The following is a 21,715-nucleotide window of genomic DNA, read 5'->3' as shown; positions in this document are numbered from 1 at the left end:
TCTAGGTGCCATCCAATCGTAATCGCTTGCTGTGACAATCGATTTGGGTTAGTTACATCTCTAGTCATAATGTGTCAAATAATGCAAATAAGAATAATTCCACTATAGATAGTTTTGGTGTTATGTCCGTAACTCCTTATCATAAAAGTCAGGTAAATTCAGGTATATCAAACTAAGAATAAAATCTAACCGGTTCACTCATACCAGGCCGTCCCATAATGACCTGGCCTGACCCACTTCTGCGTAACATGTCATGAGTGCTACAAGTGACTACTTTTTATTCCCAAACCTGAAGCGAGACTTGCGAGGAAAAAAATTGTTCAATGACGAAGACCTGGAGGCGGCCGTTTTAGGCCATTTTGAAGACAAGATTTCAGGGTACTTTTATAAAGGAATATGCTTATTCAAAGATGTCAAAAGTGCGTTGACATTAAAGGCGACTATATTGAAAAGTAATAGTTTTATTTCGCTAGCATAATATTTGGTTCAGGCCAGGTCATTATGGGACCTACCACGTATGTTATAGTTTTATGGGGGGACGGCGCGTACGCAGTCCCCACTACCAAAAATTACGCATCCGAGTTATCCACATTAGGGATAATCGCAAGGGTCAACCCAACCGCAGTGCAATGGAAGAGTCTCGCCCTGGGGGAACCGCCTTCTTGATCACGGTATCCCCTATGCCAGGTAAGTATGAGTTCACTACAGTACGCAGCGAGGGTCATCAATCGTGGAAAAATCTTAACACCGCGATGTACGATTCCGACGCGGGGAGCACAGCGACATCTAGCGGCAAATGTTGGAACTAACTGCTGCACAAGTTCGCAACAACAAAAACATGTTTTGGTTAAGTTCTGGTTTCCTCCGAAAGCTAAAGCGGTGCCGTCATATAGCGGTCGCTATATAGCGGTGAATGACGTCACTACAACGTTGTCTATGTAAACAAGATGGCGCGGTTTCCTAGACGGCGTTGATTGTCAACGTAACCATAGAGAAAAAAATACATAGAGTGCTCACTCCATACATCAGTTTTAGTACCAAAAAGACTATTAGCATCTAGCATCGAGTAGCGGAACTATCAGTACTGCTACTTGACAATAGATGTCGCCACCGACCGGAAAGTCTTATGCTGTTGAGATAAGACTTTCCGGTCGGTGCTACATCTATTGTCAAGTAGCAATACTGATAGTTCCGCTACTCGATGCTAGATGTTGACACTGAAATTAATAGTCTGAAGTGATGTATGGAGTGAGCACTCTATGTATTTTTTTCTCTATGACGTAACGTAAAAAAGCGGTTGTATGACGGCCGTCATGACGGTGTCGATAGTTTCGTGAACGCTTTATTAGATAGCGGTGAAGCCATTTTGAATAAATTACACGAGATTTGAATAAATGATCTTCCGTACTACGATTATTTTCCTCTTCTGATGATGGTCAAGGAAATCTTGTCAGTAGAAAAAGGCGCAAAATTCAAATTTTCTATGCGGCCGCTATATGACGGCACCGCTTTCGGAGGAATCCGAAGCTTTAGTTCCGGCCCCACATTACAATCGGTCAAAATAATGATTAGATTTCGATATAATGACGTTACGAGTTAAGTAGATACTTGGTTTAGGAGCTTATGTAAAAATACGATTTCGAATCATTTTTTGATGAAATATGCATGTTGCTTTTGCATTGTGACTGTTAATCTAATTTTGCATGCATGAGTATGAGCACAATTTAGCCCAATAGCGAGCGCTCATAATACATGTAGATTAAAACTTACCATTCATTATAAATATGGCTTCAACTTCAGTTAACTGCACCGATTGCTCGTCAGATTTCCGTTTGGCTCGCGCTGTGTCACGTTTCTGTTTCTCTACCGGGTCAAGATATTTCGTCAATAGAGATAAACTGGAACCTTTCGATTCGGATGCCTGAAAACGAAAATAGAATTCAATGATTGGTTTTTATCCATTAATTTTAGTCAATCGCCGTACTAAATTAATCATGAAAATAAATACAATTGAAATATTACGAAGGTAATGGAAATAAATACCTCTAGTTACGCTAAGTTACTCTCTTACATATGTTAATACATACTTCTAATTGAACTAAGAAACACGTCAAACTAGAGTCCTTTTCATTTTGAAGTTTGAGTATCTAATAGCAGCCGAGCCTCGGAGCAACTTTTTTTTATCTCTAGTTGCCAAAAACTTCGTTACTGCTCGCTTTTTTTGTAAGGTTTTAAAACCACAATTGTATGGGATTTAAACTACCAAACATTTTATACACGAATAAAACTTTGAAAGTAGTATTTTGTGAGTCAAAGGACTGATTGAAGTTTGACATGCCTATCTAAGATTTCTAAGTGAATATTATCCACCACTAGAAAGATCATTGTCGATTTACCAACTCATTATAACCTAAATCTTTGAAAAGCACTGCAGCTTCGTAGGCGCGGCCCGAGATGATATATCTTAATCGCCAGAAAATCAGCTTAAGAATGAAAAAGAAAATAATTAAAATTAAATTTGATAAAACAATAAATGAAGTAAAGTAGGTGAACATACCTTAAGTTGTGTAGATTCCTCTGCCTTAGGCAGAGGCATGCCTATTAATATTTCACAAAGCGTTAATAACCTGAAAGAAATGATCATAATGATATGTATTATGACAATTTGTATTATATTTTCAATAGGCATCTAATTGACATTGTATTTATTAACTATATGGATAATAATAGTGATGGAAATCTATATTTTGTCATCTACAATTCTCATGAACTATGTACCTGATATTCATTAATTGTCATAGCTGTAAGTAGGATTAGATTATTACTCGTACTCGGTGAGCATGATAGTTTAGTTGCTAGTATTAAGTTCAATGTTTTTGTACGCCGTTTGGTAAAATAAAATATAGTGAAACTGTACGTATTATAAACTGACCACTGTAATTTTACCTATATTTACAAATAAAACGCTTACTTACTAATTAATAATTACCAAATTTTTCAGAGTAATAAAAGCGCGACACTTTCTTTTCATACAAGGGCAAAAGTTCATTTAATTTCATAAGACATTCGATGTCAGGACTATTGCGAAAACGTTAGTATTTTCAATGGTATCCCTGACATTAGCAGGACCTAAAGCCTTGGATTCCTCCAAAAGCGGTGCCGTCATATAGCGGCCGCAAAAGACGGCCGTCTTTACGGTGACGACATGTGGAAAGTACCACGGCGTCATAACACACCGTCAGCCACCAAGGTCAAAGCGGCAAATTTGAAAAATGTCGGCGCGAAGGGATATCGTCCCATAGAAAATTTGAATTTCGCGCCTTTTTCTACTGACAAGATTTGCTTGACCATCTATAATTTACTTGGAGGATGAAATATCATCAGAAGAGGAAAATAATCGTAGTACGGAAGATCATTTATTCAAATCTCGTGTCATTTATTCAAAATGGCTTCACCGCTATCTAATAAAACGTTCACGAAACTATCTAGCTTAAAGCTTTGGATTCCTCCGAAAGCGGTGCCGTCATATAGCGGCCGCTATATAGCGGTGAATGACGTCACTAGAACGTTGTCTATGTAAACAAGATGCCGCGGTTTCCTAGACGGCGTTGATTGTCAACGTAACGTAAAAAAGCGGTGCCGTCATTTGCATGACGGCCGTCATGACGGTGTCGATAGTTTCGTGAACGTAAAAGAAAAATTATAGGTAAAAGATACAAAAGTTGCGTTACGAAACTTAAGAATCATACCTATCCTCAGAAGCACTAATGGCTATTTTCTGCAATTCGCCCCTGATCCTAATCTTGGGCAGTCTCGGGTCGTCTGTGATCAGGCACTTGTGTATTTGTATGACTAGGTTGGTGGGTTGCAGGAGATGCAAGGGTGTAGCCTCGTGGCTGCCTATAGCTGACTGCCAGTCCTCGTTCCGTAACGCTATCACGATCTGCAATTAAATAACCTTTATGAAAGAACCGACTTCAGACAACAGTCTAAAATGCCATCACCACGTGGTCTTTGTCAGCAGTTCCACTTCACCAAAATTAAATGACAATTTCCAAGAAATAATACACAAATAATTTACAAAAAAAAAGACTGACTAAATATTTCAAGGGCAGCCTCGATTTCTCAACGATCCCATTATCAAATATTGGGCTGATCACCAAATATCAAAATAAAGGGACCGATTTTCAACCAAAAAATAAAAATCCAAATCGGGCCAGCCGTCTTTGAAAAATTCGTACATATACAGAATCTCAGCTGAAGCGAAAAACTACCTCTCCTGGCTAAATTCGTATGCTAAGGTGCTAAGCTAATAGTATTGCTGACTGTACATAAAAAGGTAGGCATAGTACGATTTATCGACCACTAAAGATCGGTTTTCCTAGGATAGCAGTGCCGTCATATAGCGGCCGTCTCCAAACAAATACTACGACATCCATATTTAGCCGTATTATTTAGTATGGAGACGGCCGCTATATGACGGCACCGCTATCCTAGGAAAACCGATCTTAAGCGCCAATGACATTTCAACTTTAGCATTACGTTTAAGGGTTCTATTTAGGATTCACTTCCTGGAAATATAACTTGACTGTCTTTAAATTAATTATCAAGGCTGGATTATCTGGAATATGTTTGGATTTTATGGGAAATTCTTGTAGATGCGGCCTGGAAAAGGATTAAAAACAATAGTTGGAATCACTACATAGTATAAAACAAAGTCGCTTTCCTGTCTCTCTGTCTGTTTGTATGCTTAGATCTTTAAAACTACGCAACGATTTTGATGCGGTTTTTTTAAATAGATAGAGTGATTCAAGAGGAAGGTTTATGTATAATTTGTTAACCCGTGCGAAGCCGGGGCGGGTCGCTAGTGTTCTTATAAATTTTAACATGCCTGCATTTCAGTGAGCTGAAGGTCCAATTTGTCATAGCTGTGGCGAGCAATTTCCTGTATAATCTGGTCGTCCGCCAAACCCTCCTTGTACAGTCTGTGCACGTCCAGCGTCTCATCCCGCGGCTCGGATTTTATGTGAATTGCACCAAGTTTCACTACTATGCAGGGTTCCTCACTGAAAAAAATCAATTTGTATAGTCTGTATGTGTATTTTTTTTTTTATTTACACATTACAAAAACGTAATACAAAGAACTTAGAACTAAGATGCGCCACAGAAACGTATGAAAGTTTATGCGTGGTGCAAATGCATCACTACGCTCAAACTGCATGTTGAGTGTTTATATGGTAAGTACTTATATACTAGACACAAAAGGAACAAATAAGGTAGGTAAACAGTTATCAGGTAACACCTGTCATCACACATTCCCATCCGTTATGTAATATTTCTTGAACGCGTTTTTACATTTATTATTATTTTCGAGGCTATTTTTATATATTTCTTCAGGTATATTATTTAGTATGCTAGGTAGCATATATTCCCACGTCCTCCTGCCATACACGTTTACGTACTTTGGTAGAATATGTGTTCCTGTGAGCTATTGTATAGTCTGTATGTGATATATGTGTTCCTGTGAGCTATTGTATAGTCTGTATGTGATATATGTGTTCCTGTTAGCTTTTTTATAGAAGTAAGGTGATACACACATTGACACACCGTTCACTTGTTGACACGTTCCGACTGTTCAGAATGTGATGAACTGCATTTTTTGTTAACGAATGATAGTATTGGTGGTATTTGCATACAATCAAACATGGTTTAACAGCGGCTTATCTGACAAAGGTCATGTCTACGACGCTAGTTATCCCGGATTATAATTTAATATCTGGGCGACCGAGCTTTGCTTGGTAAACATACAAAAACTCAAAAATGCGCGTTTTCCCAGAGATAAGACCTAGCTAGATCGATTTTTCGCCCCCCAAAACCCCCATATAGCAAATTTCATCAAAATCGTTAGAGCCGTTTCCGAGATCCCCGAAATATATATACATACAAATAAATAAATAAATAAACAAGAATTGCTCGTTTAAAGGTATAAGATTTGTGTGGTTTTACAAGGATAAGTCCCCATTTTCCACGCCACAATCGCATCTATTTGCCTAAAGAGAGGCCCCAGCAAATAGATGTATAATGTCTGTAAATAGATAATAAAGATATTTTTCATTTTTCATTTTCATTTTTTCATTTTCACAAGCCTAACTGTGAGGACTAAGCCGATTTTTGTAAGCGCACCCCCAAACATTGTTTAATTAACTTACGGTTTAAATTTCCCAGTCTGCGACACAACAATGTACGAAGCCGCGATATCGATATCGAGGTCGATGAAACTGTGTTGGTGCACGGCGTACTGCATACCCAGCGCAGATTTCTCCTTGAGGTCTGCCATTTTGTTTTCGGCGACCGCTTGTAAACTGAAACAGAGTTGTAGCATAATAAATAGTACTGATTAGTGAAAATAGTTACTATTTCGCATACCTCCTTGATGTATGGGATGACATTTGATTCTGTATAAAATGCAATTGATATACATACTTATTAATATTTAGCAGCACTTGTTGAACTAAAACTGCTTTATTCTGAAGATCTATCTGTAGTTTGTATTTCGTCTACGTGATGAAGATCTCTCGCGATGTAGCAATAAGAAAAAAGAAAGATGACTGATAAAAATTAACTGGTTGGGTTTCACTTAAATAAATGTATTTTCTTTCTTTTCTTTAAAAATAAACCCAGAAACTTACGTAGTCAAAGCCGAGGACTCTGTTTCTGGTTTGAAAACATTGACTATCTCGATGACAGTTTGCGCGTCGTAAATGATTTGCAGCGGCCGCGCTGACACTCGCACCCTCTGGTCGCATTTGCCATCTGAAACACATCATTCATATACTTGGTCAACCAGATCTTGACAGTAGAAAAATGCGGCAAATTGGAAAAATGTAGGCGCGAAGGGATATCGTTTCATAGAAAATTTGCATTTCGCGCCTTTTTTTACTGACAAGATTTGGTTGACCAGCTATATAACTCGTATCGGTTATCTTTTCTGAGCGTATGTATTATGTTTATATTTTATTCTAAATTGTAATTTTGAAAATGTACTTTTTTACTGTTTTTTTTTTACTTTTTACACGTTTGTATCTTTTTTTACATTTTATACTTATTTTTTTGTACATCACTTTGTTTGTTTTATATGGGTGCTTGCCTGAAATCAAATGAATTATATGTTCCCTTAGTGTAGCCTACAACTTACACAATATGGGATATAACGCGAAACTCTGCGTAGGGGGCGCCACTACCGCAATCCATCACAATCTAAGGGTCTACCGCGAAACAAACCTAACCTCTCTATCACTCTTGCATATTCGAGCGATAAAGAGGCAGATAACTAAACCATTTGCAAACAAACCCCCTTAATGCATCAATGTCATATTTCTTAAACTTGACAAAAACAGTTTAAGGCACAGTATGTATAAGTTACTCTATGGTTTACGATAGGCACTAGTGCTGACTCTGGCGTCAGAACATTGCAGTAATATCCCCTATTGGACGGTTTGCAATGTATGAGGTGTCATTAGGTGCGTGGCAGTTGTTGTAGTGATATTAGGGTATATTAAAAATGTCTGTGAGTCTGTCTGTCTTTTAGTTTCCTTAATTCCATCTATTATTTGTACCGAAGACTTTGTTTTTATGACTTTTTAGAGAAGCAATATACTATAGTCATGTGAAACTTCTGCCTTAATAGAGTTCACTTAACCGGTGGAAGTAGCGTTAAAATGTGAGTAGAAAAGTGTGTAGGTGCAGGGACCCGTTTCTCAAAAGCTTGTAACTTGTAATACAAGTGGAAGTCCCTTTCTAACAAAAGCTGTCAAAAAGTGAAAACCGCTTGTATTACAAGTTACATGCTTTTGAGAAACGGGCCACCAAATGTTAACGCGATACTGTCGTTAACTATATTCTTGTCTTTGTTGTAGAATTATTGAAACTAGTTTTATGATGATAAATTAGCAATATTTATTGTAGTTTTTACATTAAGATGTTGACATTAAGTCTTAGAACTTTGAAGAAAATTTTAAATATTTTAAATAATTTACTGGACTATCTATCTAAAGCGACTGGACTATTTGTATTTTAACGAAAATTGTTGTAAATCTGAATAAAATTGCATTTTGTAGACATTCACATAAAATGTTGTTGTCTTACCCAAGGGTTTGGTCTCAAATGTGACATTCAGCAGGTTGACGTCGCTGGTGACCTCCTTTGACGTAACGAGTTGTGGTGTGTACTCTCCTTGCTGCACGCCCGTCACCGTGAATGCTTGCATTTGCACGTCCACCCTAAAATGAAAGGGTTATCTTATAAGCTAAATCAACTTAACTTTATCAAATTCAGTTTGTCATTTTAAAATTGCAATTAAGTTACAGACAATTTATTCAAAAGTTATGAAGGGTTTCTAGATAATTGAAGCATGGAGTATGATGGAAAGTGAAAAAACACATTAATTATAATATTGTCCCCAAGATATAGTAATACTAGCGCCATCTAGCAAGAGGTAAGTAAACTAATTGGTGACGAAACGGCAATTGTGTCTTTTTAGGGTTCCGTACCCAAAGGGTAAAAACGGGACCCTATTACTAAGACTCCGCTGTCCGTCCTACCGTTCGTCCGTCCTACCGTCCGTCCGTCCTACCGTCCGTCCGTCCGTCCGTCCGTCCGTCTATCACCAGGCTGTATCTCACGACCCGTGATAGCTAGACAGTTGAAATTTTCACAGATGATGTATTTCTGTTGCCGCTATAACAACAAGTACTAAAAACAGAATAAAATAAAGATTTAAGTGGGGCTCCCATACAACAAACGTGATTTTTGACCGAAGTTAAGCAACGTCGGGCGGGGTCAGTACTTGGATGGGTGACCGTTTTTTTGCTTGTTTTGCTCTATTTGTTGTTGATGGTGCGGAACCCTCCGTGCGTGAGTCCGACTCGCACTTGGCCGTCTTTTTTATAATAATGGACATACTTCAGCCAAAACCATAGAAAAATAAGTAAGCATAGAGTGCTGAGTCCATACAAACATAAAAACCAATTTATGTTTTGCGAAAACTTATTTATAGATTTAAGCTTGATAAGTATTCAGCTTCAAACTTATTAGAAATACATTCTATTATATCTCCTACAGAATTTAATATTATTAATTTACTACGTAAAAAAATTCATGTATGGAGTGAGCACTCTATGCTTACTTATTTATCTAAAACCAATCCGATAAAATTCAATCTCTTGAAGTTTCAATTTATTATATAGATACCTATTGCATAGATTATTTATTTTTGTCTATAATTGAACAAAAGACAAGTAGATACTACTAGCGACATCTAGTGAAACATTATAAATAAAACTTACAATGTGATCCAGACGAAAGCGTATTTAGTACAAAACATACCTGATCGCATTGGCGCTCGGTCTCTGGCCCATTTCAACCACAACGTTGTCCACGCAAGCCTTCAGCACTTCCTTATCGTCGTCCACAGCCACCTGACATCTGTCGAGACGGAAGCACATCTCAACGGCCACGTATTCGGTGGGCAGGTGCAGTGGTGCGCTATTCTCTTGGTAGTCTATGGCACGGAATAGCTTCGCCTTCTCCTCGGGAGTCATTGCGTTTTGGAACTGTTTCACTGAAATTTGTAAAATGGTCTATTGTTATACAAGTGCGATTGCCGGCCTAAAATGACATTAAATGTACATTAGTACTCAAATTAGAAATACGAATTGTCATAGACTTTATTTTACATATCTAATTCGATCATTTAATTTTTGTTATTAGTTACATATCTATTTAGGAAGATAAACTCACTACATCTACTTAAAAACTCATTTCAATTTGTCAATAATAAAAGAATGAGATTAATAAAAAAACTGGGACTCCGTTTTACAAAGATCCGTTAGATGTCATGTCGCTAAGTAATGAAAAAATACTCATTTTATGTATATCACTAAAGTTATCATATCATCAAATAACAATATTTTAATTCCTAATTCAAAGACTACTAGCGCCATCTATGAACTCGTAAGAAAAAAGCCCAACTGCCCAACATCACGAATCTTTATAAACCTAAGCCTAATAAAAACCTTTATTGGAATTAAGCTTTTTTGAGGAATTGTTGGAAAAATAGTTAATTAGTTATGATATTAATATTTGGGTGAAGGGTAACTTCATTCGTTACAACGTTGACATGCCGTTTGAAAACATCCTTACTATGATTATTCCATTCGGAGTTGCTTTTCGGTTCTCTCTTAGTACCTACATCAAAACTGTGTTAAGTAATTTGATAAGCATAAACAAAATGAGAGATCTCAAGTACACAAACTATAAGCCAAGCCCTATAATGGTTTCTGGTTGACTACGGAACTGTAAAAAAATCAAGGTTCAAATTTTGTCTGATCCTGTCACTCAATGACCCAAACCCAAACTAAAGGTACTCGACTCGTATTCTTTATAAAAACCGGCCAAGTGCGAGTCAGACTCACGCACGGAGGGTTCCGTACTATCAACAAAAAATAGAGCAAAACAATCGTATTTGTTGTATGGGAGCCCCCCTTAAATATTTATTTTATTTTATTTTTAGTATTTGTTGTTATAGCGGCAACAGAGATACATCATTTGTAAAAATTTCAACTGTCTAGCTATCGCGGTTCATGAGATACAGCCTGGTGACAGACGGACGGACGGACGGACAGACAGCGAAGTCTTAGTAATAGGGTCCCGTTTTTTACCCTTTGGGTACGGAACCCTAAAAACTAATCGTAACTATCGTAAGGAATATTTGTGAAATTGTTACGAACAATATACTCATTTTAAGTAATTACGGGGGGACGGCGCGTACGCAGTCCCCACTACCAAAAATTACGCATCCGAGTTATCCACATTAGGGATAATCGCAAGGGTCAACCCAACCGCAGTGCAATGGAAGAGTCTCGCCCTGGGGGAACCGCCTTCTTGATCACGGTATCCCCTATGCCAGGTAAGTATGAGTTCACTACAGTACGCAGCGAGGGTCGTCATTCGTGGAAAAATCTTAACACCGCGATGTACGATCCCGACGCGGAGCGCACAGTGACATCTAGCGGCAAATGTTGGAACTAAATTATACAAGGGGAGATAGTCAAACAGCCTCATTTGCTTTTATGTATGGACATTATTTGTTGAATAATTATAGATCAAATCAATGTGATATTTCTGCCTATATTTTTATATAGGCTGTTTAGTTTATGTCTTTTTAGGGTTCCGTAGCCAAATGGCAAAAAACGGAACCCTTATAGATTCGTCATGTCTGTCTGTCTGTCCGTCTGTCCGTCTGTCTGTCCGTCCGTATGTCACAGCCACTTTTCTCCGAAACTATAAGAACTATACTGTTGAAACTTGGTAAGTAGATGTATTCTGTGAACCGAATTAAGATTTTCACACAAAAATAGAAAAAAAAACAATAAATTTTTGGGGTTCCCCATACTTCGAACTGAAACTGAAAAAATTTTTTTTCATCAAACCCATACGTGTGGGGTATCTATGGATAGGTCTTCAAAAATGATATTGAGGTTTCTAATATCATTTTTTTCTAAACTGAATAGTTTACGCGAGAGACACTTCCAAAGTGGTAAAATGTGTGTCCCCCCCCCCTGTAACTTCTAAAATAAGAGAATGTAAAACTAAAAAAAAAATATGATGTACATTACCATGTAAACTTCCACCGAAAATTGGTTTGAACGAGATCTAGTAAGTAGTTTTTTTTTATACGTCATAAATCGCCTAAATACGGAACCCTTCATGGGCGAGTCCGACTCGCACTTGGCCGCTTTTTTTTTAAGGCTCCGTTAACGATTTTAGAGCCAAAATGTAAAATTGATAGATTTAGTCATTGAAATTGTACTCCTTTTGTTACGTAATATCTAAATAACAAGTATTGGTTTCTATTCACTGACTTAATATAAAAGAAATAGACACACAAAGCAGAACAAAAACGTCAACAAATGTGGATCCCAATGACGTTTCGCACCATTTGCATTGATGATAAAAACGCTTACGTAAATTTTGAGTCTTGATAAATGTTTCGTACATAAAAGAGCTTAATGTCGTAAGCATTAAGTGTCAAATTTGCAAACAGAGGTACCAACACTGTTAAAAAATTGAGTCCGATGGCACTAAACGTAACGTATTTACGTCAAACAAAGTCAAACGAGAATAATGAACGAATGGAGTCACTTTGGTACACTTTATTAGGTATTACTGTACAGAAAAACCAATTGAAGTAATAAATAAAACAAATTTAATTTAATCGGGAGCTCAAATAAAATTAAATCGTGGTTCAAATTCAAACAAATTTAATTTTTAATAAGTAAGTATACGTCTTTAACCTTTTAACCGCCAGCAATTTTTGATCGAGCGTGCTCGTGTCGCCACCGACAGTAATTGTACCACGCAGAGTAAGGTTGGCATAGTTCCGGGAGTTATAAATGTGCTGTAAAAACCTAATCAGATAACTTATTAAGTATAAAAACAACTTATTAAATAAAATTACTGTGTATTTTAGATCTACATTTACTCATCGCACGGGTGCACGGGGACATTTATTGGTACTGATTGGATTTTTGAGAGGTGGGTAATTTTTGAAGTGGCCACTCATAATTTAGATGGCATTTAAATCAATAAAGAAAAAAGTGTTGCGGACTCCTTTTCAAGACTCTTTACCTATGTTCAAATAATTTGATGTTGTCATGGCAGTATGTAAATAAACATGTCAATGAAAAAGTGTGATCTTATTTGAGAATTATAATAATACATAATTAATAAATAGAATACCGCCGCTAAACGTATGTATCGTGTTACCGGGCGTCGGTAACATAGTGAGGTGAGTTTTCACTTCTATCGGCACTCCTGGAGTGCAACCGTTGTTGCTTGTTTTTATAAAGTCCATACTTTATAAAAAAAATCCTGTGGTTGTCACTGTGTTCAGACAGGTTTAGCATTTACAGTTAGTCGATATAAGCCCTTATTGGTGGTGTATATGTAGAAAACAGGGAAATGGGCCGAACACACAAGTGCCGTTTTGCCTTGTTTAAAACTGCATCACCCCTATCTCTTGCTATAATTAAATAGCAGTCCACTTTGCACGTGTCATAGGTTTTCTTGGAAATCTTGAATTTGAACATAATGTTATTCGTTAGGAATGCCATATAAAAATATAAAAAAAATATTGACCTCACATCGACTCATTAGATTTTTGTTCCTTGACATCCCTTCTTTGGTACTAACAAATTAATTTATTCAAAACCATAAAATTACCACCAGATTACATAAATTATGTAATGCTATCCCAAGAACTAACCGTAAGAAATACATTCCATCCTTTTTCTTTGTTTTATCATTGTTATTTTTACATATTTCGACGGCACATTTCGTAATTGTTGACAACTTCACATTTGAGCGTTTCAAACAAGACTAAATGAAAAAGTAATGCGTGATCTGTTTTAACATCACTTTTGTGGGGCCATTTTTTGCGGCTGATTGGGTATCCAGTTCTTTATTCTATATCAATGTTTCTATTAACACGTCTTCTCATCTTGCCTTTTAATAATAAGGTCCCGAGCGTGCGTCACCGGCAATATATGACGAGAAGGGGCAGTTTTTAAAAAATCATCAAAAAATTATAGTTATAAATTATAAAAAATGATGTATAAGAACAGTTTCAGGAAATGTTGTAAATTGTTTGAGTGTCAAAATTACGTTTGTTGTGTTAAATTTGAACCCTATGCATGCATTTTCAATTACATTCCTGCCTTCTCTTTCTATGTATATCTATCCTTTAGTCGCCTAATAAACCCGTACAAGATCACACGTCTTTCTGATTTATTTAAATCCAAAAATCCAAAATAGTTAAAAGTGAACCTTATTACAACCATCATATGGTCGCAATCGAACCGGATCAATTAGTGCATCGGACACCGGCCGCCCGGCGGCGAGAACAATAGCGAGCCGCATTCCAGAGATAAGGAGCCGGCAGATGCTAACGAATTGCACCTCAAACTAATGAGTTTATTTGATTATTAACAAGTTTTATTGCTAAAAGTTATAACGGCGTTTTAATAGACTTGTACGTGAAATTGCAGTGTTTTATCGTTAACAATGACTGAAAAACAAAAACAATTACTCGCTGTGCTTGAGGATAGTGCTACAGTGCTTCGGAAAACACAAGTTAACCTAAAGAAATGCCCTAAGGAGAGATTAACCAAGGGTTACATCGAGTCTCGGCTTAAAATGATTGACGAATACTGGGCTACGTTTAACCACAGTCACCAAGAGTTGGTCAAGGCTACACCTACGGAACAAAGGGGTGTTTTACCATACTTTTTAAACGAAGAATTCTTTGTTTACGAAGATTTGTACAACGTACTCAGAGGAGATTTGATGGACCGAATTGCAAGTTTAATGCATGAAACTTTGATGGAAACTTCTGTTGCTAACTCCAGCTATGCTATAGCAGGAACACAAAACAACTTCGTACGTTTGCCGCGGATCGAGTTACCTACTTTTAGTGGAAGCTACGAAGAGTGGCCCGCGTTCAAGGATTTATTCATATCACTCGTGCATAACAACAAGATGTTAAGTGACGTACAAAGGCTACATTATTTGAAGACAAGTGTTACTGCTGAAGCGTCGTCATTACTGAGGCACATTCAAATTACGTCTGATAATTATTCACAAGCATGGCTCATCCTGAAAACAAGGTATGGCAACAAACGATTAATTTTGAACAATAATTTGAAGAAATTGGTTAACCAGCGTAAAATGAACACACAATCAGCTGCTCAACTGAAAATACTCCTAGATACAACGTCAGAGTGCTTACACAACATTCAAAACCTGAATGTTTCTGTTGACTCTTGGGATCCACTTGTGATATTTTTGCTCGTTCAGAAATTGGACCCAGAGACGCATAAAGACTGGGAAGAGCATGCGTATAAGAGTGACTCTGAACCCTTACCGAAGTGGAACGATTTTAAGGAGTTTCTAGAGGCCAAGTTTCGTACACTGGAACTACTTACGAATAATACAAAAGAAGTGAAGTCAAACAAGGAGCGAAGTACATGCCATGTTGCCACACCTACCTTCGAGAACAGGAGTTGTGTAATGTGTAAAGAAAGTCATACATTATGTCACTGCAAGGAGTTTACCAAGATGGAACCTACGGAGAGAAGCGAATATGTCAAGAATAACAACTTATGTTACAACTGTCTAGTACCAGGGCATTCAGCATCAAAATGTCGAGTACCTGTGTCCTGTAGAATATGTCACCGACGTCATCACTCCCTTCTACATCAACTAAAGCAGACTGAGCCTGTGGCCCCTACGAGTCCCTCACAACCACTGGCTTCATCATTACATGTTGTAGAAGACATAGAAGAAGTGCAAGCAAACACAGTGATCGCGTTACATCTCAATACTAGACAGAATTCAGCACTACTAGCGACTGCTGTGGTGGAAGCAAGAAGCAATCAAGGTCACATCATTCCACTGCGCGCGCTAATAGACCAGGGTTCCGAAGAATCATTTATAAGCGAGAAAGCGGCTCAACTACTAAAGCTTGACCGACAACATGTAAGGGGAAGCATCACGGGCTTGGGTTCCATGAGAGCAGAAATCAACCACGTCTGTGAGCTACAAATAAAATCACAGTGGGATAAAACATTTGTCCTACCGGTTAAGGCTTATGTAATGTCGAAACAGCTGACCAGGAAGTTACCTAAGAAGCATATTGTTCAACAACCATGGCCTCATCTACAAGGATTACAGCTAGCGGATCCTAATTACAACAACTCGGGACCCATAGATCTCTTGCTAGGGGTCCGAGTATACGCTAGAATACTGCAAGCAGAAGTAGTCAAAGGTCCACCAGGTACACCATGCGCACAAAAGACTGACCTGGGCTGGATTCTTTTTGGAGAGAGTGATAGCACATCACAAGAAGATTCTTACCTCGTCATGCACCATCAGGTCGATATAGAAGACACACTGAAGTCTCTATGGGAAATAGAAACAGACACCAAGAGAAAATATACCAAGGAAGAACAGCTATGTGAAGAAATCTATGAAAAAACAGTCACTCGAAACCAAGAAGGAAGATACATTGTGAAACTGCCATTTAAGACTGAGAATCCAAAAGTACTTGATGGTAATACAAAAGAGATAGCTACAAAGAGGTTCATGCAACTAGAAAGAAGATTTAAGCGTTCGCCGGACCTGAAAACAGAATACATAAAGGGTATTAATGATTACCTTGAAGAAGGACATCTAGAAGAAGTACCTGAAAAGGAAAAAGAAGATAAATCGGTATACCTACCACACCACGCTGTAATTCGCGACGATAAAGAAACCACGCGCACACGTATTGTATTTGACGGCTCCTGCAAAGGATCAAACAACGTCTCATTAAATGATGAACTGATGATAGGCCCACAACTACAAGATGACTTAAGAAATCTTTTAATGAGATGGAGACTGAAACGAGTTTGCTTCGTGGCAGATGTCCAGAAGATGTACCGCCAAATATTGGTAACAAAAGAGGACGCAAATTACCAACGCATTCTTTGGCGACAAGACGAGTCTGAAGAGTTAAAAGAGTACCGTATGCTTCGAGTCACTTTCGGTACCGCTCCAGCTCCATACTTAGCGGTCAAAACACTTAAGAAGATTGCTACTGATGAAGAAGAGAAACAACTTGGTAAACAAACAAACAAGCACAGCGAAGTGGCAATCAAAACAATAAAAGAAGACTTTTATATGGACGACATGCTGTCAGGGGCAGCAACCGCTGAGGAAGCGATCGTAATAGCTAAAGAAGTAACACGCATCCTGAAACAAGGCGGATTTCAACTCATGAAATGGTCCTCTAATAACATTGAATTTATGAAATCTATCGATGAAGATAAAAGATCAGCGAATGCACAGATAGAACTGAACCTTGATGGAACTATAAAGGCACTTGGAATTGCATGGAACCTTGGTGCAGATCAGTTTCAATACAACTTGTCACTATCACCAATGCCAAAGACGATAACTAAACGTGGGATACTATCAGATGTACAAAAGCTATTTGATCCACTAGGCTGGATCGCACCAAGCACTGTTATGGCGAAGATGCTGATGCAAAGGTTATGGCTTGAAAAAGTGTCTTGGGACGAATGTGTCAGTCCTGAGCTCGAAGAAGAATGGAAACAGATAAGAGATGATTTTGAAAATGTCAAAGATATAAAGATGGATAGATGGCTTGGCACAACAGACTCGGAAGAAGAAAAGATACAGATACACGGATTTAGCGACGCATCTATGCGAGCATACGCTGCCGTCGTATATATAAGAGTTGAAAGCGAGAACAAAATAACAACCAAAATCATCGCTGCACGAACGAGAATAGCACCTTTGAAAACTATCTCCCTCCCGCGCTTAGAATTATGTGGCGCGTTACTCCTGTCTAAACTCATGAAACAAATTGGACAAGCGATGAGAATACCAACAACAAACATGTTCGCATGGACCGACTCTTCGATAGTAATCGCTTGGCTTTGTGGAGAACCCAATAGATGGAAACCGTTTGTAGCCAACCGCGTTGTAGAAATCGTTGAGAACCTAAACAACAAACACTGGTACCATGTGCAATCTAAAGATAATCCTGCAGATATCGCTTCAAGAGGGATGAAGCTGACCACACTTAAGAACTGTGATCTGTGGTGGCACGGCCCGAGCTGGTTATCTGAAAAAGAAATAAATATTAGTAAACAAGAAGATTTTACAACAGATGAAGAAATAAAGGTACAGAAAATTCAAACTTACCTGAATATTGAAGACCTGGAAAGACAAGAAAAGGCACTGAGTACACAATTTGGAGATTTTGATAACCTAACTGAACTACTTAAAGGTATTGTCTATTGCCTAAGATTCTTAAACTGCAAGAAAAATCCAGATGGCATTGATAAGGATATTACTACAATGGAATTACAAAACGCCATGAATATTTGCATAAAAAAGGTACAGCAAGAAGAGTATCAAGAAGAAATAGAAAGATTGACATCAGATAAACAAGTGAAAGGAAAGAGCTCCCTAAGATCCCTCGCCCCATACGTAGATGAAAACAAGGTCCTCAGGGTGGGCGGTCGCCTCAGATATGCAAATATAGACGAAGACAGAAAGCATCCTATCATTCTGGGAAACAGGAACGCTTTAGTGCCACTAATAATTGCTGATGCACATACAAGAACGCTTCATGGCACTTTGCCTGAAATGCTATGCTACTTACGTTCTAAGTACTGGATATTGCGAGCTAAGTCCTTAGTCAAGAAACATATTCAAAAATGCCTTACTTGTGCAAAACAAAATGCTACGTCGAAGCCGCAAATCATGGGAGATTTACCGGAGCCGAGGGTCACTCCTTCGAGACCATTCCTACACAGTGGAGTAGATTTTGCAGGGCCATACCAGATATTGACGTCTAAAGGCCGAGGAGGAAAAACTGTGAAGGCCTACATAGCTATTTTTATTTGCATGGCCGTCAAGGCAATTCATATTGAACTGGTTGGAGACCTTACCTCAGAAGCATTCATAGCAGCATTCAAACGTTTTGTCGCTAGAAGAGGAAAATGTACTCACCTGTGGAGCGACCAGGGTAGAAACTTCGTAGGTGCTAACAAAGAACTTGTTGAAGCCTGGAATGAAGCTAAATTGAAATTTACCGGACCAATAGCAGAGACACTTGCAATCGAAGGCACACAGTGGCACTTCATTCCAGCTTACAGCCCTAACTTCGGTGGCCTTTGGGAGGCCGGCGTCAAGTCCATAAAATACCATTTAAAGAGAGTTCTGACAACAAACCTGACGTTTGAAGAATTTACGACGGTACTTTACGAGACTGAAGCCTGTTTGAATTCCCGGCCCCTATGCCCACTCGATAACTCAGATCCTGAAAACGCTGAAATACTCACCCCAGGACATTTCTTAATAGGCGAAGCCCCTATCGTTGTTCCAGCAGCAGATTATAAAGAATGTAAAATACATACCTTGTCACGCTGGCAACTCACGCAGAAACTGTTGGCAGATTTTTGGCGTCGATGGCAAGATGAGTACCTATCCAGACTGCAACAAAGACCTAAATGGCTGAAAAAAGAGAAAGAGTTTAAAATAGGAGATATAGTGCTTATCAAAACTGATAACTTACCTCCAGGCAAATGGTCACTGGGCCGCATCATGGACAAACATCCTGCTGAAGACGGTTTTACTAGAGTGTACAGTGTCAAATCCGGTAGTGCTATAGTGAAACGATCTATATCTAAATTATGTGCGTTGCCCGTTGATACTGAAACTTTATAATGTCAATTTGATTCAATTTAAATTGTACTATTGTAAGGTTATGAAAAGGACGTAAGTGTCCTTTTGGTGGGCGGTATGTTGTGTTAAATTTGAACCCTATGCATGCATTTTCAATTACATTCCTGCCTTCTCTTTCTATGTATATCTATCCTTTAGTCGCCTAATAAACCCGTACAAGATCACACGTCTTTCTGATTTATTTAAATCCAAAAATCCAAAATAGTTAAAAGTGAACCTTATTACAACCATCACGTTAAAATTAAGTCGATTTTCACGAAAAATGATCACTTGTTTTGAAGTAATTTCTGGTGAAAATTGATTTCGTCTAACTTTCATTTACTCTTGTTCAATATCATATAACAAAAATGTAGTCTATGCAAGTTGGAGTACAGGATATGTGTAATACAAAATTACCATTTTTAGCAGTCCAAACTTTACGAAATTTACAAATAAGATCGACTACATCAGTGCTTTACGCGCGTTTACCCAAACGTCCATCAGAAAAAAATCATTACTAATTTAGTGAGTCAGTTTTCAAAAAAATGATCTGTACAAATGCAAGATAAGAAGACGTGCTAATAGATACCAGTACTTGTTATTTCTATTACGTAACAAAAGGTGCACAATTTCATCGACTAAATCTATCAATTTTACATTTTTGCGATTAAAATCGATACCGGCCTCTTAACAAGCTTTTATTAGCTCGTCCTGTATGTAACTATGTAATGGAATCTAAGGTAACTAATTTAACCATCTTCCAAGGATCGTAGCGTCATCAAAATTGACAGCTGTATGTAGTTTTGATGACAATACAATAATATGGTACCGTCGAACTGATCTGTTGATGGAGACAGGAGGTGGCCATAGGAACTATGTGATGAAACAATGCAACCTAATTGTGTTAGGGGTTTTTAGAATTGTCTCGATGAGTATTAGATTGTCTGTCGTAAAAAAAGTACAGACAGCGATAAAAGCTTGTACCAAAAATGAAATGTTTGCCAAAATCTTATTACATAATATATCAGGTTTCATTTGGGATTTTTGTGACTTGTGAGCGGCTGACGGCGACTGTACAAGTATACAGTGGTGCACTCACTGATGGCGGTGCCCTCGGCGAGCCCGTCGTCCCGCGCGGCGCCCCACCAGCCGCTGAACCAGCCGCGGCTCTTGCGCGCCTCCTCCTGCATCTTGTGAGCGGCTGACGGCGACTGTACAAGTATACAGTGGTGCACTCACTGATGGCGGTGCCCTCGGCGAGCCCGTCGTCCCGCGCGGCGCCCCACCAGCCGCTGAACCAGCCGCGGCTCTTGCGCGCCTCCTCCTGCATCTTGTGAGCGGCTGACGGCGACTGTACAAGTATACAGTGGTGCACTCACTGATGGCGGTGCCCTCGGCGAGCCCGTCGTCCCGCGCGGCGCCCCACCAGCCGCTGAACCAGCCGCGGCTCTTGCGCGCCTCCTCCTGCATCTTGTGAGCGGCTGACGGCGACTGTACAAGTATACAGTGGTGCACTCACTGATGGCGGTGCCCTCGGCGAGCCCGTCGTCCCGCGCGGCGCCCCACCAGCCGCTGAACCAGCCGCGGCTCTTGCGCGCCTCCTCCTGCATCTTGTGAGCGGCTGACGGCGACTGTACAAGTATACAGTGGTGCACTCACTGATGGCGGTGCCCTCGGCGAGCCCGTCGTCCCGCGCGGCGCCCCACCAGCCGCTGAACCAGCCGCGGCTCTTGCGCGCCTCCTCCTGCATCTTGTGAGCGGCTGACGGCGACTGTACAAGTATACAGTGGTGCACTCACTGATGGCGGTGCCCTCGGCGAGCCCGTCGTCCCGCGCGGCGCCCCACCAGCCGCTGAACCAGCCGCGGCTCTTGCGCGCCTCCTCCTGCATCTTGTGAGCGGCTGACGGCGACTGTACAAGTATACAGTGGTGCACTCACTGATGGCGGTGCCCTCGGCGAGCCCGTCGTCCCGCGCGGCGCCCCACCAGCCGCTGAACCAGCCGCGGCTCTTGCGCGCCTCCTCCTGCATCTTGTGAGCGGCTGACGGCGACTGTACAAGTATACAGTGGTGCACTCACTGATGGCGGTGCCCTCGGCGAGCCCGTCGTCCCGCGCGGCGCCCCACCAGCCGCTGAACCAGCCGCGGCTCTTGCGCGCCTCCTCCTGCATCTTGTGAGCGGCTGACGGCGACTGTACAAGTATACAGTGGTGCACTCACTGATGGCGGTGCCCTCGGCGAGCCCGTCGTCCCGCGCGGCGCCCCACCAGCCGCTGAACCAGCCGCGGCTCTTGCGCGCCTCCTCCTGCATCTTGTGAGCGGCTGACGGCGACTGTACAAGTATACAGTGGTGCACTCACTGA

General features: G+C 39.8%; 1 protein-coding gene and 2 non-coding genes across 3 annotated transcripts in view; all 3 read right to left on the bottom strand.

Moving 5' to 3' along the window:
- LOC134649648 (intermembrane lipid transfer protein Vps13) overlaps nucleotides 1–21,715 on the bottom strand; it is a 122,667-nt gene that overhangs the window by 82,824 nt on the left and 18,128 nt on the right. The window contains exons 10-17 of the mRNA XM_063504486.1: nucleotides 9,385–9,619; nucleotides 8,146–8,279; nucleotides 6,690–6,813; nucleotides 6,210–6,362; nucleotides 4,892–5,066; nucleotides 3,750–3,943; nucleotides 2,558–2,627; nucleotides 1,771–1,921 (exon numbers count right to left, since the gene is read on the bottom strand). Of these exons, the coding sequence (XP_063360556.1) occupies nucleotides 1,771–1,921; nucleotides 2,558–2,627; nucleotides 3,750–3,943; nucleotides 4,892–5,066; nucleotides 6,210–6,362; nucleotides 6,690–6,813; nucleotides 8,146–8,279; nucleotides 9,385–9,619 (1,236 nt within the window). The remainder of the gene's footprint in view (nucleotides 1–1,770; nucleotides 1,922–2,557; nucleotides 2,628–3,749; nucleotides 3,944–4,891; nucleotides 5,067–6,209; nucleotides 6,363–6,689; nucleotides 6,814–8,145; nucleotides 8,280–9,384; nucleotides 9,620–21,715) is intronic.
- On the bottom strand, nucleotides 534–695 carry LOC134649921 (U1 spliceosomal RNA). Its single transcript, XR_010097015.1, has one exon. It is a non-coding gene; the product is annotated as a U1 spliceosomal RNA (small nuclear RNA).
- On the bottom strand, nucleotides 10,813–10,974 carry LOC134649920 (U1 spliceosomal RNA). Its single transcript, XR_010097014.1, has one exon. It is a non-coding gene; the product is annotated as a U1 spliceosomal RNA (small nuclear RNA).

This window comes from Cydia amplana, chromosome 7 (assembly GCF_948474715.1).
Source record: "Cydia amplana chromosome 7, ilCydAmpl1.1, whole genome shotgun sequence".
Lineage (NCBI taxonomy): Eukaryota > Metazoa > Arthropoda > Insecta > Lepidoptera > Tortricidae > Cydia > Cydia amplana.
The sequence above is the reverse complement of the archived record's forward strand: the minus strand, read 5'-3'. Positions and strand labels throughout refer to the sequence as shown.